The sequence below is a fragment of the Wolffia australiana genome, chromosome 4 (genome assembly GCF_029677425.1).
Source record: "Wolffia australiana isolate 7733 chromosome 4, ASM2967742v1".
Classification (NCBI taxonomy): domain Eukaryota; kingdom Viridiplantae; phylum Streptophyta; class Magnoliopsida; order Alismatales; family Araceae; genus Wolffia; species Wolffia australiana.
This window is the reverse complement of record NC_135838.1, coordinates 5,573,242-5,595,870: the sequence shown is the minus strand read 5'-3', so window position 1 is coordinate 5,595,870 and position 22,629 is coordinate 5,573,242. Positions and strand designations below refer to the sequence as shown.

The following is a 22,629-nucleotide window of genomic DNA, read 5'->3' as shown; positions in this document are numbered from 1 at the left end:
CGCATCAAAATTAACCAGAAATATTGAAGGTTAGTTTTAACATTAACCAGAAATATTGAAGGTTAGTTTTGAGAAAATTTTGAAAGAAGATAATTACGTAAATTCTGATGGTCTATGAATCCTCCCTTTTCTCTACAAATATGGTTAATCAATTCACGAGTTTAAAGCCTGTTAATGACATATTTTTTGGCCAAAGCTTTTTGCATGGACATTTCAGAAATCAACCCCAAAACGCATCAAACTGAACAAGAAATATTTAAGGTTAGTTTTGAGAAAATTTTAAACGAAGATAACTCTGTAAATTCTGAGGGTCAATGAATCCACTCTTTTCTCTACAAAGAGGGCATGGTTGATCAATAATTTTCCCTTAATTAACCAATCAGATTCCACAGCTCCATATCGTCAGATCCCCTGGAAGCCCAACATTTTCAGATTTTCTACACACATTATCAAATTACAGGTGGGCAGCACCAAGAGGGTTAGGTTAAAAGAGAATAAAAATGAAAATATTTATTTCAAAGTGGAGGGTCAATTGGACCACACATGGATGAGGCCCAGGTTGTTCCCTGTGTATATCTCGTTGCGGTCCTCGTCGTAGAAGAGGGCGGTGACGTCCTCGAGCGCCTCGCCAACGTTACTTCTGATCTGGGATCGGGCCAATGTGCCGTGCCGGGCTCGCCGGCTGACCTGAAGCCCGGGGTCGTTAGAGCAGATCTTGGACACACACTTGCCCGTCAGAATATTGCTCATGTTGATTGAACCCACCGCCGCCCCTCCTATTCAGACCCACAGTAAAATCCAAATCCCAATCATTATCCTCAAAGATGCAAAAACAATTTAAAAAGGGTTAGATATCAAAGTTGATAAAGGCGCATTAACGAGCAGGAGAGATGGAACGTTATCCCGCGGATAAACGATGAAACGTTTTGAAGAAAACGAACTGGGGAGTTGATCCAATGGCTTCTGTCTCAATGTCAGTGTGAGAGTCCTAATATCTTTATGAATAATAAAAAGAAAGGCGTGAGTTTAAAAGTGGGAACATAAGGGAGAGATTTATGATAGAAGACTAGAATAAGAAGTTGTACAGGGAATGAAGCAGAGAGAATGAAGAGAAAATATGGAAGAGGAGAAAATAAGAGCTATGGAAAAACTAGACACAATGCGGTAATGAGGAAAAAGAGGAAAGAAAGAAGACAAAGAATGAGCAAGTGTTAGAAACGATCTACGAGAAATAAGAGAAGGAAAATAGTAAAAAAAATTACTGGATACAGAAAAGTAGAGCAGCAGAAAGAGAGGAGAAAAGAAAAAGGAGGCGGCACAGAGATAAGTTGAAAAAACAAAGGATGAGATAATAAATGAAAGAACCGAAGGTAAAAACAGATGGAGAGAGAATAAGGAGCAAGAGAGCAAAAGGTAGAGAAAGGGCGGAGTTAAAGAGTTCACACAGCCATAAGTTTTAGAAACAAGGGAGGAAATAATAGAGAAATCCAGATACAGAAGTAAATGTCAAAAAACATGCTTTAAAAGATAATACAGGAACGAAGATAATGAAGCATGAGAGAAAAAGGGAGAAAAAAGGAGTCCACTGCAAGTAAATTAAATGAGAAAAGAAATCGGAGAAATGAAACAGAGAAACTATCATAATAAAAAATATCTACCAGAAAGAGGACGCAAAATGTGAAATAATTAGAAACAAAGCAGGACAAGTAAGATGTAAATACCGAAAGGAGAGAGAAGGGTAGAGAGAGAGAGAGCGAGAAAGAGAGGAACGCACCCTCACCGTCGTCATTACAGCCCTCATCAGACTTGCAGTAGGAGATGATGAGGTCCTGATCGCTGGTGATGTAAATGTTGTTGGTGTTGCAGTCGGGGTGCCACAGAAGATGGTCTTCAAAGGAGGTGACGAGCTCCCCCTTGAAATTCCACACTGCCACTGTCTGGTTTCTGAAGGTCAGAAACAGATGGTTCTCGTACAAGAAGATGAACGCAGACGGCGTCATGAACTCCGTGCGGCTGACCTCGGTCAACTCTGAGTTCCTCACCTAAAAATATATAAAAATTAAAGAAAACCCAAGTAGGATTCGAGGTATCCTGCAGATGTTGACATGTAATGCTGACATTGCGTTGGCAACGACATTGCCAGAGTCAACTGTCAATGTCAAAGAGCATCAACATCATCGCCAGCTTCAACCGTCCACAGTTTAAGAAAATTTCTGCCATCAATGCCACCTAGGTGGGTTGACAACTTCTCCAACCAAGTATTACTAAGTTGACTGGCTGACATTGACCGATACCCCGTCTTCGTGATTGTCAACAGGGAAAGGTCAACAACGACATCATTATCCACAAGCGCCATAAAATTGGTCAACAACGTCAATGAAGACCAATGACGTTGACGATGGCCAGGATCTAATGTCGATTTTTGGAGTCAATGTCAACTAGACCAGTTGATATTGATGAGGGTGAAGTTTTTTTGTCACAAATATTTTACTTTATTGACCGTTGACATTGACTACCAAGTCAATGTCAACCACCAGTGGTAATGATGTCAACGATGGTTGATGATGTTGATGAGTGCTAAACCCTACAGGTAAAGAAAAGGGACCCACATCCAGGATCTGAAGGTTCTCATTATCCTGCTTGACTAGGAGCTTTTCGTTGAATTGCTCGATAAAATCGATTTTTTTGTTGCGGTGGAGCAAGTGGTTGAACGACTTCAGCACCGTCCCATCCTCTATCGACAGGATCTGCAGCGGAACATGGCCCGGAGCTCTGTTGAATATTAGGAGCATAATTCCCGGACTGCCAAAAACCAATAGAATTTCAATAGTTAGCTCAGACCAAAAGATTTGATTTTTTGTAAGAAAAAAAACTAAGATGAGCGGGAGGGTTAACCTTATCTTTATCTCATGAACGTTCTCGTCAGAGATTGAGTACAGAAAAGAGTAGTTCTTCAAGTCGAAGACCTTGTAGATACTGCAGTTACAGTGATTGTCTCTTAGCTCAAGTCAAACGAGTAGGGCTAGGCAATCGGATCGGATCAGATAAAAAGGTTGGATCAATCCAACGGCCAGGGATCGGATAAGATTAGTTTGGATCGATCAGAGAAATCAGATAAAAAGGTTGGATCGCGATGATCATGATTCACCAATTGGATCAATCAATCTTTGCTTGAATGAACCAAGCTTACCTGATCCTGGCTTTGAGTGCTAAAACTTGATCAGATCAGGATCAATAAAGCCGAATCAAGATCTTCCCAGATCTAATTGGGGTTGATCCCACCGATTGATCATCTGTGATCGACAACCTGATATGAGGAAAAATTGGATCATTACTGATTAAGATAGGTTTGATTTGTTGGTCTCATCAAACCAATCCATCGTCAACATCCTATCGATCCAATATCATCGAACCAACCATCACTGGTGGAAATCTTGATCGACCGTAACAATTGATCAATGGATTACTTTTGATCGATGATTGACATAAGCTTTAATCAGGGTTGGGTTGATCTTTAATTGATATGTCGATCCAATCGACCAAATAACATCATCAACGATCTAAACCCTAATCCATAAAACAATGATGGTTGATAAGATTGATCGCATTGCAGGGTTGAGATGGACTAACCCGTCTTGAGCAGAATACGTCAGCACCTTCCCATTGACGTCATCGAATTCCACAAAGCCAGGCCACTTTAGGGACTCAGTCTCGAAGAGGGGAAACCCAGCATCGAGTTGGTTCCTCCTGATGTATCTGGAAACCTCGGAAGACTAAGATAAGGCAAACTCCAAGCCCAAAATTAATTAAAAAAAAAACTCACTCTATCGGGGTGGTGCGGCATTTCAAGGAACTGAAGTGATCTGATGCGTAAACTGATACTGTAATCAGGGAATCATTATTCTTGTTAAAGAAGAGACTCCTTATGACTTCGTCGGGGCTTATGTTCAGGAAACATATACGTCGGTTTGTTGCTGGCAACATCATAATAAAAATAAGAGAATGAGAGAGGATCAATCAATAAGGATAGAAAGAAAATTGATCAAGATCAGATGGATGCCCTTACTCCGGCTGAAAGCAGCACACAGCCCGGACTGTGCAAGAGCAAAGATTACGTCCTTTGCCGAAACGATTTCAATGATCTTGGATCGCTTTTTCAGGAACTGAAGTCTAAGAAACCAGTGAGCGTTGGGATCATACGTGTCAAACTCTTCCTGAAGATAAGTAAAGATTAAATCCATCAGGCTACGTCGTGAATACAATTAAAAGTGAATAAAAAGTCAGAAGATATGCACAGGCATATTCGAGTACAGACTGAAAATAAAGTTCATAGAATTAAATGCTTCCAAAACAATCGGAGCAATCAGTTCGATGATTGCATTTTCTGTTACCACAACTTAGAGAGTAATTTATCACAGGATACCATGACTGCCCAAACCAAAACTCCAGAGTGTAATGCATCACCATTCTGGATATCATTCATTCAAGACTGTTTTTTTATGTTTCCTAAATTAGGCAAGGAATTGATAACAACTTATAGTGATGTAAACCAAATAGCTAAAAACAAATACTCAATCTTTCCTATTCAATGATTCATCTTGATGTTTGGAGCCAGAATTTGGTCAATAGGTAACCTGGTTCTCAACTATTGTCAGCTTTTATGGATGACCGAACAAGTTTCTGTTGGGTTTATTCACGTGAGAACAAATCTGATGTCATCCCTGTTCAAAATTTTCATGCTTCAATCAACTTCATGCGCGAATTCAAGCGCTTTGGGCTGACAACAGATAACAATGTTTTTAATGACACTAATTCCACAAAACATGGATTATTCATCAGACATCTGGAATTTACATCCCATAACAAAGCGCACGTACTGAACAAAAAACAGGTCATAACTTACCAGTAATGCTCCTTCGACCCAAGCATATCTGCCACAAATCAATTACTGCTACCTTTGTTCTTCAATATTCCTCTCCAATTGATACCCTTCAATAATTTTACCCTCAAGCTACATTGAAAGAACCCATAAACATTTTTGTTTTTTGGCACTATTCGTTATGTTCATTTACATGCTCAGCAGCTGGATAAATTAGACCCTAAAACGGTATTGATGTTACATTATTGTGCTCACAGATTGTTTTAGACGACATCTATCCAGTCCGTCTAGCCTGACCAATTATCAGGACTCAGCCCAACGCTTGACTCATTCTTCTCTAATTCCATAACACTATAAATATAATAGACGGACAGTTCTATTTGATTGCGATAGATGCCTCATGTAGATCATTCGTGAATCAAGAAAAAAACAGGAAGATTGGAAAGGGAGGAAGAGAAAAGGAAAGATATGGCAGTAATCTCAAAAATTACCACTCACAGCAATCCGTGCTCTCGCAATTGCCCAATACAGCTGATCCATGCCAGAAACAACCCGAACTGATCATTCATTAGATGTCTCTTTTGTCAAATGTTTCTTATTTATGACTATCAGATAGCCCCTGAGGGTCACGTTTCCCCCGAAATGTTAGATTGGTCCTTGTGAGGCCTGCTTGGATCTTCTCAGCTGGACCTATCAATTTGTCGACCTCCAATATGAAATCTAGTTTTGCAAAATTATCCACCTCTTCATTTGTCAAACACTCTTTTAGAAGGCCCTTCCACTGTCGATATATCTCCTGCTTCATCATCTATAGCTTCTGATCAATGATCAAGCGCTCCAAACCCGACCTTTTCCTGATATTTCAAGCTCTCTCCCGATTGCCCTTCAGAAAGTGGTTAGATAATGCACATTTCGTTACCACCAACAACCACTGAACTTTGGCAAGATCTCTATCCCGGATAAAACCTTTTTCACTCACTCAGCCTCTCAGCAGATTCACACCAAAATTGATGAAAAAAGTTATAAACAAAATTTTCATGGGCACCCCTATTGAAGATAATGACAAAATTAGCAAGCGTGATGATCATTGTGCTCCCACAGTTGATGCAGGTCTGCACGAACTAGATGGTCAGGTCTTAGTCAATTCAAGTATGATCAGAAACTTATCTATTTCCAAGTAATTCATCAGATCCCTGCACCACTGAAAGGAACCTCTGGACTTGTGTTAGTGATAGACTATCCCTCATGGGCTAATGGGCCCTATTCTATAAGCCCATTAGCCCTATTATCCTCTCTCCCTCTTAGGGTACATATACCCTTACATGTACTCTGTTCATGTTATGTCATTACCTTCTTCTTCTCTTCCCCAACATGGTATCAGAGCTCCAGAGCTCCTTCCCTAGGGTTTGACATCGCCCACCTATAGCCGCCGCGCATGCACAGCAGCCGCAGCCCGCAGCCGCCGCGCATGCACAGCAGTCGCAGCCCGCAGCCGCCGCGCACGCACAGCAGCCGCAGCCCGCAGCCGCCGCGCACGCACAGCAGCCACAGCCCGCAGCCGCCGCGCACACACACCAGCAGCCGCAGCCCGCAGCACTGCCGTAGCAGCGCCGTAGCAGTACCATGCCGTTCACCGAGACCGACTTCCTGGAGAAGCCACTGTCCTACAAGGTGGCTCATCCGCTTCCGTCGGTCCCGGAGACGACACTCTTACGGGGCCCGAATCTACTCCCGTGTATGCGCTTCGTCGAGACCACCTTGAAGGCACGCCAACTCTTCAAGCATTGCACTGAAGACCCCCTTACCGTCGACCACCCACATTATGCAGCGTGGGACGTTGAGGACCAGTTCATCCTCGGCTGGATGTATGCGTACACCTTGGCTCCAGATTTCCGCGACCGTCTTCCGCATCAGAAAACGGTGAAAGGCTTCTGGGATCAGGTGCGCTCCTTCTGTGGCCGGGAAAGCGACTGGTGGCGTCTTTATTCCATTGCAAGTCAGACCAGCAATCTCCGTCAGGGGTCGTTGACGATCTCTGAATATGCACTTGCCCACAAGAAGATGTGGGATGAAGTGGATTACTACCTACCGCCCGACGATCCGACGTCCAAGACGTTCCAGAATGTGCTTCTTCTGCGGATCATGGGCTTCCTCAGCATCCTGAACCGCGAGTATGATGACGTACATCGTTGTGCCTTGCACCGCAAGGAAGGTCTTCCTGCCCTCGAGGAGTTGGTGAAGGAGCTTCAAGAAGAGGAAAGCCACTTCCTCCTCCATGGGACTCCCTCCTCCGGCACCCTGGGTGAGTCGACCGCACTACTTTCTGCCCTCTCTTCAGGCGGCAAGGCACCGTCGATCCTCCCTACGCCCACCTCCGCCGCTCCTCCAGCTGGGACGACGATTTGCTCGTATTGCGGCAAACTGGGCCACGGGAAGAACAAGTGCAAGAAGCGCCTGAATGACTGGCGAAAGAAGAAAGAGGCCGCAGAAGGCAAGGCCATGGTGGCCCATTCTGATTCCTCCTCCGCCAGCCCCTCCGCAGTGACCATGGACCAGCTTCAGGCAGATTTGGCCCGCCTCCGTGACCAGATGGCTGCCCTGCAGAATCCGTCCACGGCCTACTTCGGTGGCTTTGGTGCGTCTTCCACTCCTTCATCTTCAGATGCGTGGTACTGTGGCCATACGGCCTTCCACTCACCTGTCGTCTCCGATACGACTTGGGTCCTTGACTCGGGGGCTACCGAACACATGACCTCGAGCAATGCCCGATTTGTATCATATAAGCGGCATCGTGGTGGCCGCACTGTCCTCATGGCCGGGGGTGGACGTCTCCGTGTGGCCGGAATGGGGGCAGTCTATGTGGACGGCCTTGGTGTGGTCCACAACGTTCTCCATGTCCCTGACCTGCGGGCCGTGCTTATGTCTCCGCAGCGCTTAGTTGATGCTATCTCCTGCTCCTTCCACCTACAACCTGACGGCATATTTCTGTCTGACAAGGTGGGCCGGACTACACCGATTAGGCGGGAGAACGGACTGCTGATGCTGGACGATGGAGGCCACTCCCAGTGCTTCATGGTGCACTGGACTCTTCTCTCGGTGGCTGAGCAGCGTCGGGGACGCCTTCTGATGGAGCATCAGCGACTTGGACACCCACCTTTCTCCACTTTACAGCGTCTTTTTCCCTCGTTGTGTTCGGGCGTGGACCTTAAGACTATGCTTTGTGAACCTTGTCAGTTAGCCAAGCATCGCAGATCCTCCTTTGCTTCATCCTCGTCTCACACATCGACCCCGCTGTTCCGAGTCCACAGTGATGTTTGGGGGTCGGCCCCGCAGATCAGTCTGAAAGGGCACCGCTACTTTCTACTCTTTGTGGACGAAGCTACCCGCTATACGTGGGTCTACCTCCTGAATGCGAAGTCGGAGGTTGCGCAGAATGTTCGACACTTTTGCGCCATGGTACAGACACAGTTTGGTCGAGGCATCCAGCGTTTTCGTTCCGACAATGCCCGGGACTTCTTCAACGCCGACCTCGCCTCCTTCTTTGCCAACCGGGGCATCCTCCACGAGTCCTCTTGTGTGGCCACGCCCGAGCAGAATGGCATGGCTGAACGTCGCATCGGCTATGTTACCTCGACGGCGCGGACATTACTGTTGGACTCCAAGGCGCCGGGGCATTATTGGGGAGAGGCAGTTTTGACGAGTACTCACCTCGTTAACCGTATCCCCACCCCACTCCTGGAGTTCTCCAGCCCCTTGGACCAGATGACTGTGGCATTCCTGAATGCTTCTTTGCGGACAGGACTCTTGCCTCGCATCTTCGGCTGCACCACCTACGTCCATGATACTTCTCCCACACGCACGAAGTTTGATGCACACGCACTCCGTTGTGTGTTTGTGGGTTACTCTTCCCTCCAAAAAGGGTACCGGTGCTATCATCCGCCTTCTCAGCGGTTCTTCATATCGGCAAACGTCACCTTTGCCGAGCATGAACCCTATTTTGGGGACTACTCTACCTCATCACGCCTTCCGCTGGATGAGGCTCCCTCGGCCCCCCCTTGGGGCCAAGTCCGATCGTGGAGTCCACCACTCCCACTCCTCCCTCTTCACTTCCGGATCTTTCTCCCCTTGATTCCTCTTCCTCACTTCCTCCTGCGGGGTCCTTGGACGTGTCCTCTACCTCTTCTTCGTTACCTGCCCTTTCCCCTTCGGCCGCTCTCCCTCTCCCATTGGTCTCAGTTCCTCCTTCCGGCCCCCCATCCTTGTCAACCCCCGGTGCGTCACCCTCCTCCTCTCTCGGTGACCAACCCTCGTCACCCCCCTCTCCCGGTCTACCCTCGCCCTCCGGTGAGTCTCCTCGGACTCCCGGTGTGTCGTCCACTGCTCCTCCCGGGGAGTCCCCCATTGCTTCCGCTCCTTCTCCTGTCGATGGTGACGATCAGTTGGGGTGGCCTATTGCTCTACGGAAAGGGGTCCGTCAGTGCACTAAGGCCCCCCTCTACCCTCTCTCTCATTACCTCTCCTTTGACCGGCTGAGTCCTCCCTACCGGTTGTTCCTCACCCGCATCGAGTCGGATCTCGTTCCTCGACGCTTAGCCGATGCTATTGCTTCTCCCCATTGGAAAGCGGCGATGGACGAGGAGATGCAGTCTCTCCTCAAGAACCACACGTGGGACGTCGTTCCACTACCTCCGGGCAAGAGGGTAGTGGACTGCAAGTGGATTCATGCCAAGAAGCATCATGCGGACGGTACTCTCGAACGCCTCAAGTCTCGGTTTGTGGCTCGGGGGTTCACTCAGTCCTATGGCGTGGACTACTTCGAGACGTTCTCTCCCGTGGCGAAGATGGAGACTGTCCGGCTTCTTCTTGCGCTTGCAGCGCACTTCCACTGGGCCATCCGCTAGTTCGACGTCAAGAACGCCTTCTTGCACGGCGACTTGACGGAGGAGGTGTACATGCAGCAACCCCCGGGCTACTCACTCGGCCCCCCCGGGCACGTGTGTCGACTGCGGAAGTCCCTCTATGGACTCAAGCAGTCCCCGCGCATGTGGTTTGGGAGGTTCTCCTCTGTTCTGAAGACCGAAGGGTACACTCAGAGCAATGGAAATGCCTCTCTCTTCTTCCGTCACCGCCCGACCGGTGTCTCCATCCTTGCCGTGTACGTCGACGACATCCTTATCACAGGATCTGATGCTGCCGAAGCTGTCCGCCTCAGCACTGCCTTGGCTAAGGAGTTTGAGATCAAGGCCCTCGGCCTTCTTCGCTACTTCCTTGGCCTTGAGGTAGCCTACTCCCCCCGTGGGATCTTCGTCTCGCAGCAGAAATACGCCGTCGACTTACTGGCACTGACAGGGATGACCGATTGTGCGCCGGTGAGCACTCCCATTGATCCCAACGTGAAGTTGGGCAAAGGGAAGGATTCGCCGCTGACGAATTCCCACCGGTATCAGCAGCTGGTGGGGAAGCTCCTCTACTTGACGCACACTCGGCCCGACATCGCCTTCGCCGTCAACCTGCTCAGCCAGTTTATGCACTCCCCACGGGAGATTCACCATCAGGCCGCCAACCGGGTCCTTGCGTACCTGAAGGGCTGCCCCGGAAAGGGCCTGCTCTTCCCTCGCAGCACTGACCGGACAGTGAAAGTCTACCCTGATGCTGACTTTGCCGGCTCCGTTGTGGATCATCGGTCTACCACGGGCTACTGCAAGTTTGTTTTTGGCAGTCTCGTCAGCTGGAAAAGTAGCAAGCAGGACAAAGTCTCCCGCTCTAGCGCCGAAGCCGAGTACCGCGCACTCGCCGATGGGGCCTCTGAGGGCCAGTGGATCTACGGCATCCTTCACAATCTTCGCGTGGAGTATGCTGGCCCGATTCACTTCTTCTACGACAACAAGTCGACGATCGCGTTGGCCAAGAACCCTGGACAACAGGGCCGCATCAAGCACATGGAGCGCAACCGCTACTTCTTCAAGGAGCGAGTTGACGAAGGGATCTTTGACCTGGACTTTGTTGCATCTGCCGACCAGGCAGCGGACGTCCTTACCAAGGGACTCTCCCGTCCTCTTCTTCAACGTGCCGTCTCCAAGCTCGGTATGGAAGATATCCATACTTCGCTTGCGGGGGGGTGTTAGTGATAGACTATCCCTCATGGGCTAATGGGCCCTATTCTATAAGCCCATTAGCCCTATTATCCTCTCTCCCTCTTAGGGTACATATACCCTTACATGTACTCTGTTCATGTTATGTCATTACCTTCTTCTTCTCTTCCCCAACAACTTGGTCTGTTGTTCGGATGAGAAGAACCCCTTTGCCTAAAAATTTTCTCTGACATGCGGAGATTGTCAATTAAGAGTTCAGCATGTCCCAACAACATTGATGTGTGACGTTGACAATATTGTTGGTTGGAAGTTTGGTCAGTGATGTAGCCAACATCAATGGGCTTCATTATTGTCGTCAAGATAAACAGTCCAAAGCTTGTCAACATCATCACCATCATCAAATAACCAAAATTCGCCATCATCAATGTTGTCTACAAACTCAACGAGAGTTGATGACATGGAAGGTGATGTTGACGTTGCCGTGAGGGCTAGCACATACATTTTGTCCATCCAAGCCCTTAACAGTTTGTCGAAGTGTTCACCAAAGTCTTGACAAGAGTATAATTCGAGTTTTGCAGAAAACTGAGCAAGAACGTCCTCCATCCTTCAGATTTATGCGAGAGACTATGCATTTGTTTGCCACATGTTGTGTGACGTAATTTTCACTGTTGTACATATTGGGTTTCTGGAATAACATCACAGTGTAAAGAAATTTTATGACAGTAGTAAATATTGGGTTCATGGAATAACACCAAGATGTAATCACAAACTGACGATAAATAAAGCGGATCCTTCTTGTCTCCACGTTCTCCTAATTGTTTGATCAATGATACGGATCAAAAAATAAGATTCCAGACGTTCCACAATATTAGTCCAAGAAATTTCTCCTCTTCAACACCAGATGATGTCGGTTCCTAGAATAGGAGCTCGTGATTGTTAATGAATCATCTTCAGATGGAAAGTGACGGTGAGGCACCGTAGGTTTATCGTGTTTCATGTAAGAACAAATGTTAATCAAGGATAGAACTGAGTTCATACAAAATCCACCATAAGAAAAATCTTTGAGAACCTTAGCCAATCGACAAGTTTTACCAAACTAGTTCTTTCCCTGTAAAGAACGTATTTCAGATGACTGTGAAACACCCTAAATTTATTCTATGTCTCTCTTGAGATTACAAGATCCCTTTAAAAAAAAACCACCAGGCAAGAATTTATCAAGAAAACATAGATTTCATTACAACCCAGCACCAGAAAATAAGTCTTGTTGTTCTTCCTACTAAAGCACGTTTAAAGAACCAGAAAGAAACATCCCCGGGTTTGTACAACGCTTTTCAACCAGAAAATCAAGGAATTGAATCAAAGGACAAGTATCATCAGTCACTGATCAAAGAGAAAGTCGTGAGAGCCGGGAACAGTGTTGGGAAGACGACATTACCTGGAGTTGAATGTTCCGAAATTTCTCCAGGGCATTGGAAGAAGACCCACGAACGATCTTGGGCAAGCCTCCAATCTCCCGCCGCTGAAGCTTCCTCACAGAATTGTTGCAGCAATCGCGATCCCGCCGCTTTCTCATCGACGAGCTGCCGCAAGTGCTAAATTCCCGCCCTCGCTTCTTCGCCGTCACCCGCATCCGCACCCGCAGCGGCGACTTCTTACTATTCTCCATCCAGCCCAATTACCGCCAAATCCCCAACCGCTGAAGCCTCAACTCCGCGAACAGAATCTAGGGTTAGGGTTTCGACCCATTGCAACAAATCCCTCCAGATCAAGCTTCCTCCAACTCAATACGCTATCACGGATTGCAGGCAAGCTGGCGAAGCAGAAATGAACAAATCTTCCGGTAAGAAACAACAAACAGAACGAATGAATCGGAGATTGTTCTTCGATCGCCAAACCTTGCAAGACGGCGGAAAATCTTCGAGAGAGAGTGGAGGAGAGGCGATTGCGAGCTTCTGTAGAGCAATTTCCGGAGATGGGGATGGAAATCTGCGAGAAGAGGGGTGGTGTTCTAGGTTTTTGGGAGTGGAGAGTTCGTCAGATTTCTTCCTGTTCTTCGAAAGGGGAGAAGAAGAGGCAGAAGAGAAGGCCTTTTCTTCTTACGGTCTCCGGATGGGTCCCAGAGAAATTCAAAAACGCTTATGTTTTTTATTTTTTATTTTTTTTCAAACTGCAGGAGAGGTTTTGGTTTTTAGATTCTTTTTGGTGGAGAGATGTGATGACTGCTGGTCCAGAAGTTATTCTTTCCTCTTTCTCTCCATCCCTAGGATTAATGTTTACCATTTCCTCTCTCTCTCTCTCTCTCTCTCTCTCTCTCTCTCTCTCTCTCTCCCCTCCTCTATCTCTCTCACCCTCCTCTCTCTCTATATATATCTACATACATATATATATTGCTTTTTCTATCTTTCTCTCTCCATCTCTCTTTCTATCTTTCTCTCTCTATTATTTTATATCTTTCTCTCTCTATTATTTTATATCTTTCTCTCTCTCTATCTCTGTCTTTCTATTTTTCTCTCTCTATCTCTGTCTTTCTATCTTTCTCTCTCTATCTCTCCCTCTCTATCTTTCTCTCTCTATCTCTCTCCCTCTCTGTCTCTGTCTTTCTATCTTTCTCTCTCTATCTCTCTCCCTCTCTGTCTCTGTCTTTCTATCTTTCTCTCTCTATCTCTCTCCCTCTCTATCTTTCTCTCTCTATCTCTCCCTCTCTATCTTTCTCTCTCTCTCTCTCTCCCTCTCTATATTTCTCTCTCTATCTCTCTCCCTCTCTATCTTTCTCTCTCTATCTCTCCCTCTCTATCTTTCTCTCTCTATCTCTCTCCCTCTCTATATTTCTCTCTCTATCTCTCTCCCTCTCTATCTTTCTCTCTCTATCTCCCCCTCTCTATCTTTCTCCCTCTATCTCTCCCTCCCTATGTTTCTCCCTCTATCTCTCTCTTTCTATCTTTCTCTCTATCTCTCGCTTTCTATCTTTCTCCCTCTTTCAATCTATCCCTCCCTATCTTTCCCTTTCTATTTTTCTCTCTCTAACTCTCTTTATATCTTTCTTTATCTCTCTCTCTCTCTCTTTCAATCTATCTCTCCCGATCTTTCTCTTTCTATTTTTTCTCTCTAACTCTCTCTATATCTTTCTGTATCTCTCTCTCTTTCAATCTATCTCTCCCTATCTTTCCCTTTCTTTTCTTCTCTCTCTAACTCTCTTTCTATCTTTCTTTATCTCTCTCTATCTATCTATCTATCTCTCTACCTCTCTCTATCTCTCTCTATCTCTCTCTATCTATCACTATCTATATCTTGATTCTTATCTCTCTTGCTATCTCTCTCTATCTCTTGCTTTATATATTGCTCTCGCTACCTCTCTCTATCTCTTGCTTTCTATCTTTTTCTCTCTCTACCTCTCTCTATCTCTCTATTTCTATCTTTATCTCTCTATCTCTTGCTTTCTATCTTTTTCTCTGGCTATCTCTCTCTATCTCTTGGTTTCTATCTTTCTCTCTTCATCTCACTCTTTCTATCTTTAGGTCTCTATCTCTCACTTATATTTTTCTCTCTATATATATTTCTCTCTCTTTAACTCTCTATATATCACTCTCTATCTCACTCTCTCTCTATTATCCACTACCGATCTATCTCTATCTCTATCTCTTCTCTCTTTATTACTTTTTATTTCTATATCTTTTGATGGAATTATTTGTGGCAGGAAAGCCAACTGCACATTCCACGTCTTGGCATGTATTCATTGATATAACATATTCATATAATGCAGGTGTGATGCATATAATGACGTCTTTGAATACATGCTATGACCAAGTGAATTATGATGACATCATATTTGAAGTATACTCATTTCAAAGAATACATGTACATAATATAGTTATCTAGCCCCACTATTATGATGAGTATCATCAATCCCCGATCCATTAGTGAGGCGACATTAGGGGAAAATAATAGGTACTTTTAGGAAAATAGTTCAATGAATTAGTTCGTATGATTCCCTAAATCTTATTATTCATTAACTGTCGATTAGGTCGATTCCTATCATGTTTGTGTTAGTGGTACTTTGACTTGAGATACCAAAGACATCTTGTTGACGTACAGTTGTATTTTAAAAATCATGAAATTTCAAACTGTGTTGGCTCAGATGCAACGAGAAGTACACTCACAGAAGTTGTGTGGCCAAGATGGAATTGTTTCCCCTTGATATAAGAGTAAAAAACTCAAGTAAGGGGATGCAGTGAAGTCTCCAGCATAGGTAGTGGAATATCATAAATGAGTTTCCATAATTTTCTAATGCATCAGTACTATTTAGGATGACAAGTTAGGGTACAATAGTTGACCATACATTAAGTCGTTGTAAGAGCATCAATTGGACAAAGGATTATACGGTCATGATAACTAATGAAATTAAAGGTTCTAAGAGAGGGATTAATTATAAGAAGATTTGGAACCTGATTTACAAAATAAAATAAGAGATACAAGCTTAGTGGGTTATTCTTCTTTAAATATTTTATCTATGTAAATATTCAATTATTTTAGTGATTAATACAATAGGTCATTCGTTTCTAATTTCAGTTTTTACTGTCTCAATTATATACTAGAAGGATCAGATGTAAGATGACTAAGAAAAAGGTTTTTCAAAATTTTAAGCACTGTTTCAATAATCTTTAACGAATTGATATAGACTGAGAGAATATTGTGTTAGAGTTATATTAAATTCTCTTCATATCTATTGTTTGCGCAAAATTGATAAGAGTTGAGATTGCAATTAACTATGAAAGAATGAAGATAAAATCATAGATGAAATAAAATATTATAATGAATGTTAATCTTTTTAGCATATTCATAGATTTTTAATACATGTGTGCTGAGTTCAAGCACGAAGGAAAAATCTTGAAGGAAAACTTAAATGTGGTCCCATAATTAGGCGACATAGGAGGTGAAGGAATTCAAACCCCCATTGTTCGGAGTTTCAAATTATTTGGTTGATTTTTCCTCTGTTAATATGTTGATGACTATTGAGAATGTAAATAATGAATATCCTGGCTGATTTTGGTAATAATGAATGGCTTGCATAAACTCACAAACCTTGGAAAGTGAATAACTTGTGAAAGTTATTCGTAAAATATTTTTTGACATTAAATATTAATAATTATCATATCGCATAGTAAATGAAATCATTATTATAAATTCATATCACAATTAAATAAATATTATGAACTGTAAAAATTATTATTTAGTCAATATTGACAAAAAATTAAATATCTTCAATAGGATAAAATCACGAACTTTATTTAATGTATTTTGGATTTTGTCCGAATCAAATTTAAGGAGAATTTAAGTACTCAATGTAATGAGATTTTAAAAACTTATTTATGCAGTTTTATAAATATAAATTGTGAGGTATTCATGATATCAGAACTTCAACATCTAGTCACTTGTGAATAAAAGAAAAATTCTCATATGGAAGTAATATTTTGAGTGAAATGCATAAGGAAAACATTACTATTTATTATTACAACAAAAAGGGTAAAATAGCTGGATGACCAAAATAAATCAAGATCATCAATCAGAAAGATAGAAAGCATGGATCATTACCTATTATGGGAAAAAATATATAGAAGGATTTTGCAATTGATTTCTTCCTCTTGTATTTTCTCTCTCCTTGCATCCTTGAGCAACCTCTGACCTTTGCTGATTAAATTTTTTAGGAATAATAATATGAAATTCAGGATATTATGTAGAAAACATATCAAGGATAAAATAGTTCATTTGACAATTTTAATGAAGGGTTTTTGTGACGATGGCACTGTCCCTCTCTTGAAGCTTAGAAAATTCAAAATTATTTAAAATTCATTATTTATTTTGAGACCATTCTTCAATCAATGAGTTTATTAATTAAATGAATTATATTTAATACATTGACGTATAACCTTCAGGCAAAATGGACTTTAGGAGCGAAGAATAATGGATAAATAATAATGAGAAAACTGGGGAAATGTTGGGTCAAATTAACAAGGTTAATATAAATCATATATTTGTCATTTGTTCCATAATAGGGCACTTAAGCATGAATAATCAGAAATAGGCTTAAAAAATAACTGCATGAAAAATGGAAAAAAGAAGGGCAGAGAAGGGGTCAAGGTCAAAGAATGCTCATTTGTATTTTATATTATATTGTCTCATAATTTATATAACTTTGTTTTTAAATTATTTTAAAACGTATAAATAATTTTGAATTGAATTAGACAGAAAATTTAACTTTCAAGATTCACATTGGACTGCTTGGACTAAGATTTTTAGAAATTAAAATTATATTTATCAAAATTTAGTGAGAATGGGTCGTAATTCAAAAATTGTCTTAGAAAATGGGGATTTTGTCTTTATTGATAAGAGACTATGAAAATTTCAAAAAATTAAAAAGGTTTAAGGATAGAAGCAGATATTAAGAGAGATGATCTTCATTATTAAGAAAGATGGATATTTGAGAGCGAATTTTAAAGATTTTTTCAAATTTTAGTATGATTGATTTTCAGTGATGGAGAATCAATACATTGGGATTTGGAAACGATATAAACTCAGAATTTATTACTGTTTGATTCAAATTGATCTACTTGACTCAAGTATCTAGTCACGTATGAATAAAAATAAAATATTCATAAAAAATAGAAATACTTTACTTAAGGTCATGATCAAATTGCATGCCTAAAAGTGTGATTCATCATGAGTCGATCAGGCCTATAAATACATCCACATGTGTACAAATGTGTGGTTCTCATGCTAGTTGTTGTCTGTACCTGGTATGGCCTCACCTGAGAATTCTGATGTGCATGGTATGATCTATTCATGAATGGGATTTTTCTGCTCCGAAGTGTGTTCCACGTTTCCTAATGACATGTAGATTTATTCTTTTTAGCGGCCACTAAGATTGGATTTGGGTTTGAACTAAAATAAGTGTGTCCAGATTAAAGGGATTTCATCTTGTTTGCGACACAAAGAGAATACTTCTCACAAAAAACCAGCGAAAGAGGAAGGCATGAAAACGAGAGAAGAAGATGAACAACCACATGTTAGTTTTTACATCACACTTAGAACACATGCATATAGTAATTTTTCGGTGAACCAAGTCACACTGGAAAGCTTAGTGGAAAGATCTAAATTAATCTAACTCAAAGAAGAATGAAACAAACAATGGAGAATATTCTGTTCTCTGCCTATTATGCTGTGAACTCCAGTAGTCATAGAGATAGGATCAACCCCACAATCTTCTCCTTAATCCTGCTTCTCTTCTTTAATGATGAGTAGTCCCAACTTTAGACACTTTTCTGCAAATTTAAGTCTTCCAAGAGTTGTAGTAAACAAATCTGCTAACTGGTTAGAAGTTTCCACATTCCAATTCAACTTTATTTTTGTCCAGACATGATCAAATGAAATGATAATGGTTGTCAATATGTCTGGTACGAGTGTGACGCGAAGAACTCAAATTTAGGGTGTTAATTTGTCGTCGGTAGTTGAGTCAATCAAAAAAAATTATAAATCTTTACTCGTAAAGTAATTTGACTAGTTAGTAATGAGCAAATGTCATCTCCACACGGAACATATATCAGGGTTTAAATACTCTTTAAATGATGATTCAAGAGGGATGAGAGGAGATACACATAAAATAGGGGTTTGTGATGTGATGAATATGAGGTGGTGTGGGGGTGATAATAACTATTTAATAATGATGATATTAATAATATGAGAATAGGTGGGAGGATGTGGATAGATCACATGAGAATGAGAGAGTGAGATAGATGAAGACCTCAAGTGATGATGGATGTATAATATGAATAAGAACATAGGATGATGAGATGGATGGATGGGTGGGAGTGGTTAAATAGAATGGTAGAAGAAGAAATGACAATGATCTATCTGATGGATATGATGAAAGAATGAATAAGTGGTTGTGAGATGGAGAAGAGGGCGATGGATGTGACGTTTTAGGTTTTTATATGAGATGAAGATAATGAGATTGATATCAGAGATGGTTGTGGCAGGGCAAGATGATGGAAGACAGTGATGAGAATGAGATGATGAAAATAAAGATGTAGATCTAAGTAAAGGAAAGTGAAGGAGAGGAACCAATGTAAGGAAGAGACGAATCTTACATTCCCTATGTTCTGCTGAGATCATGGTGCTTTTATGATACAGATCAACCTCTCCACTTCTCTATTGATCTTCAACAATCACTCAAAACACCAAGAACACCTTGATGGACCTTCAAAATCCTTACTTTCTTTCTATCAGCCTTTGTCGTAGGAAGTGATTTCAAAGATAGGTTAACTAAATATGAGACTATCTTTATAGATCCAGCCATATGTATGGAAAGAGGTAGAAAAAGAGAAGCTCTGCTCATAATTTCAACCCAAAATTCCTTATGGATTGTCAAATATCGTGATCTGAATTTGGATCATTCTCAGCCCTATGATTTTTCTGTCTCACATTATTTTCTCTCTCCTCATAATTTGGAAGCCCAAAAAAATCTAATAGCCATTTGATACTTCAAAATTAGATATTAATTCATAAAAATATTTTTAAAAATACATATTGAATTGAAAAATGATATCTCTTTGAATATAATTTCAAAAGTTTAGGAAAAATGTTTTTTCAAAATTTGATGTCATAAAAACTATTAAAAATACTGAAAAATTCATAAAATTCAAAATACTGTTCTAAAAATTGACTCAAACATTTTAGGATTGATAACACACATTTAAAATCAATTTAATGCAAATATGGTCATACTAACCTACTATTAAGCTTGGTATCACGATTATACATCCGGATCGTCCCGGACGAGGACGGTGGACGAGGACGGGACGAGCTTCGTCCACGTGACCGTCCGGTGAGTCCCCCGGGACGAAGGACGGGACGATATGTCGTCCGCATCGTCCCGTCCTGCATACCCTGGGATGATGTTTTGATCCGTCCCAAGGCCCTGGGACGAAATTTCGTCCCATGGGACGAAATTAAAATGAAAAAAATGAAAAATCATCGCGCCTGCCCTAGGTTTTTAGAAATCGCATCGGCGGGACTACGTGTCTGCGTATTGGTGTCTGGCGACTCGCCAGTGGCGAGCACATTCTTGGCTTGGAGAGGTGGAACCAACCTGCTAGAGCATGAATCGGCGAGTTCGACGTCTTCTTCAAGATCCTTCGAGCTCGTGACAGGGACGCGGAATCGTGCCGGCAAGGTACGTATGTATTGGTATTTCTATCCGATTTTTCTTTAGTTCTTTCTATCTAAAGTTCGACCTATCTATGTATCTATCTGTCGATCTTTCCTTCTATATATCTAGCTATCTATCTACCTATATGATTTTCGTTCTATATATCTATCTATTTATGTACTTTTCTCTCTCGATCTCCCTCAAACTGTCGTTTTAATTTGTTAATTTTCTCTCTCAATCTCTCTCAATCTCACGTTTTAATTTTTTAATGTTCTCTCTCGACCTCTCTCAAACTCTCTCGATCTCTCTCAATCTCTCATTTTAATTTGTTAAATTTCTCTCTCGATCTCTCTCAAACTGTCATTTTAATTTGTTAATTTTCTCTCTCGATCTCTCTCAATCTCACGTTTTAATTTTTTAATGTTCTCTCTCGATCTCCCTCAAACTGTCATTTTAATTTGTTAATTTTCTCTCTCGATCTCTCTCAATCTCATCCATGTTTGTGCCTGGAAGAATGAGGATGGGTTTATCGTTGCTGATGGCGGGCCGATGATGTGTGTCTTGGAAATCAGATGAAAAGGCCAGATAATGAAGCAAAATTGTCCACAGGCGGTCAACGTCATCAGCCTGATTACGTATCTCCGATAATGAATCAAATTATTCATTATCGGAGATACTGGACTCTCCCTTGGGTTCTTTTTCGACGATTTGGGGTTTAGCTTGTGGTGGACGAGGATGAATTTGTTGTCATCACCGCCATCCCCGGATCGACCCATGTTTGGGCTCGAACGAATGAGTTTTAGCAATGATTGTTCAGTATTAACTGATGGATGGTTGTGATGAGGATGACAATGATTTCATCATATAATGGGGAAACTATCATGATAGTATGTGAAGACGTCGGCTAAGCATTTGTAGACATCTTGTTTCATTGATGAAGTCAATTTCCATAGAGTATTTCAATATATTTGGCTTCTGAATTCTCATTATTATTCTGTTTGAATGAGTACTTTGCTAGAAATCTAATTTTTTGAATAAATACATGACCACATATAACTCCATCCAATATGAAATGCAATAAACATCTGAGTATATCATCATTATCTGCAGGTCGGTGCAGGCGTAGGGGTTGGCTGCGGCGTGTCCTTTCTTCTAAGAAGCGGTGCTTGATTACTACGTGTCCGGTACTGTTTCTACTTCTTCTATGTGTGCACATTGGTTCATCTGTCCTTCTCATATTTCTGTGTGTGGATACCCTTCCCTTTCTCCTCGATCTGGGCTTCCCTTTCTATCTTTACCTCTCCCCGACTGTCTGAAACTTTTTTTATCTACGCATCTCTCTACTTATCTACCTCTCTAAATTACTCTCTTTTATTCTTTCTCTTTCTCTCCTCGATCTGGGTTTCCCTTTCTATCTACGTCTCTCCTCGACTATCTGAAATTTTTTACATCTACACATCTCTCCACTTATCTCTCTCTCTCTAAATTTCTCTCTTTTATTATTTATCTCTTTCTCTCTTCGCTCTCTGTTTCCCTCTCTATCTACTTATCTCTCCATCTCTCTGAAATTCTTTCTATCCAGGTATCTCTCTACTTATCTCTCTCTCTAAATTACTCTCTTTTATTTTCTTTATCTCTATCTCTCATCAATTCTACATCTACATCTCTCTGAAATGTATCTCTCCGTCTCCCTATATCTCTTTCTATCTACGCATCTCTCTACTTATCTCCCTCTCTAACTCTCTATCTTTTATTTCTATTACCTGCAGGTTTTTTAACTCAACGTCGACTAGTTTTGCGCAAGGGCGATGGATGTGGGCACGACGTCCGCCTCATCCTTCCGTCCCAGTTCCTCAAAAACGATATTATTTTCTCTTTCACCCACACTGTTTCTGGACCTTGTTCTTTCAACATTTAGTCTCTTTTAATGTGGCGAACACTTTGAAAGTTGGGCAATTGTTCTGAATTTTAAAATTATTATAAAATTTCCTTAGCTTCGTTCTCCAGTGCGAAACGCAAATGAATGATAAATCACTGAAAACCTTGAGTGAGATTGTAATATCGTATATAATTATCAATATTACACTACTCATGACAGAAATCTAAGAGATTTCTGTATTATCGGATTTAGGTAAATTAAAACAACATGAGTTTTGATTTCTTATTTATCTAAATATTTTCTTGGAGTTGAAGTTCAATGTCACCTTTATGTAAATGAAATAGTAAATAGAGGAATGCAAATTACTATTAACATAAATTAATACTAAAAAGGGGCTGATGAGCACAATTTATTAAAAATCAGCCTATATTCGTGTTCAATCTCAATGGCATAAATTAATACTAAAATGCAGAGAAAAAAATTTATGATTAACATCAATTAGTGATGAACACAATTTATTAATAATCAGACTATCTCTTCAAGAAAAAAAAAATGAATAAGCAGACTACATTCATGT

The 22,629-nt window shown here is 41.7% G+C and overlaps 2 protein-coding genes and 1 long non-coding RNA gene across 4 annotated transcripts; 2 read left to right on the top strand and 1 right to left on the bottom strand.

The window, feature by feature from the left end:
- Nucleotides 1–348: 348 nt before the first annotated feature.
- LOC144701703 (uncharacterized) lies at nucleotides 349–13,047 on the bottom strand. Of its 2 annotated transcripts, none has more exons than XM_078573448.1 (9): nucleotides 12,867–13,047; nucleotides 12,407–12,781; nucleotides 4,067–4,214; nucleotides 3,824–3,974; nucleotides 3,631–3,756; nucleotides 2,896–2,976; nucleotides 2,610–2,802; nucleotides 1,775–2,042; nucleotides 349–776 (listed from the first exon to the last, which is right to left on the bottom strand). In XM_078573448.1, exons 2-9 carry the CDS (start codon nucleotides 12,635–12,637, stop codon nucleotides 529–531), a joined length of 1,446 nt encoding a protein of 481 aa, XP_078429574.1. In that variant the 5' UTR covers nucleotides 12,638–12,781; nucleotides 12,867–13,047; the 3' UTR covers nucleotides 349–528. The 2 variants fall into 2 exon arrangements, with proteins under 2 accessions (XP_078429574.1, XP_078429575.1); XM_078573449.1 differs by having other exon boundaries at nucleotides 1,781–2,042.
- LOC144701704 (uncharacterized) lies at nucleotides 6,617–7,934 on the top strand. The gene is made up of 2 exons (XM_078573450.1): nucleotides 6,617–7,514; nucleotides 7,877–7,934. Exons 1-2 carry the CDS (start codon nucleotides 6,617–6,619, stop codon nucleotides 7,897–7,899), a joined length of 921 nt encoding a protein of 306 aa, XP_078429576.1. The 3' UTR covers nucleotides 7,900–7,934.
- A 6,905-nt stretch (nucleotides 13,048–19,952) lies between the features above and the next one.
- Nucleotides 19,953–21,988, top strand: LOC144702594 (uncharacterized). The gene is made up of 3 exons (XR_013581269.1): nucleotides 19,953–20,197; nucleotides 21,284–21,357; nucleotides 21,943–21,988. It is a non-coding gene; the product is annotated as an uncharacterized LOC144702594 (long non-coding RNA).
- Nucleotides 21,989–22,629: the final 641 nt, after the last annotated feature.

Coding starts and splice junctions, on each gene's coding strand:
- LOC144701703 (XM_078573448.1), bottom strand. CDS start 12,637: ATGGAGAATAGTAAGAAGTCGCCGCTGCGGGTGCGGATGCGGGTGACG. Junction 2,977..3,630: donor ACGTATTCTGCTCAAGACGG/GTTAGTCCATCT, acceptor CTGTAACTGCAG/TATCTACAAGGTCTTCGACT. Junction 777..1,774: donor CTGTAATGACGACGGTGAGG/GTGCGTTCCTCT, acceptor GGGTCTGAATAG/GAGGGGCGGCGGTGGGTTCA.
- LOC144701704 (XM_078573450.1), top strand. CDS start 6,617: ATGCGCTTCGTCGAGACCACCTTGAAGGCACGCCAACTCTTCAAGCAT. Junction 7,515..7,876: donor GGCCTACTTCGGTGGCTTTG/GTGCGTCTTCCA, acceptor CTGTCTGACAAG/GTGGGCCGGACTACACCGAT.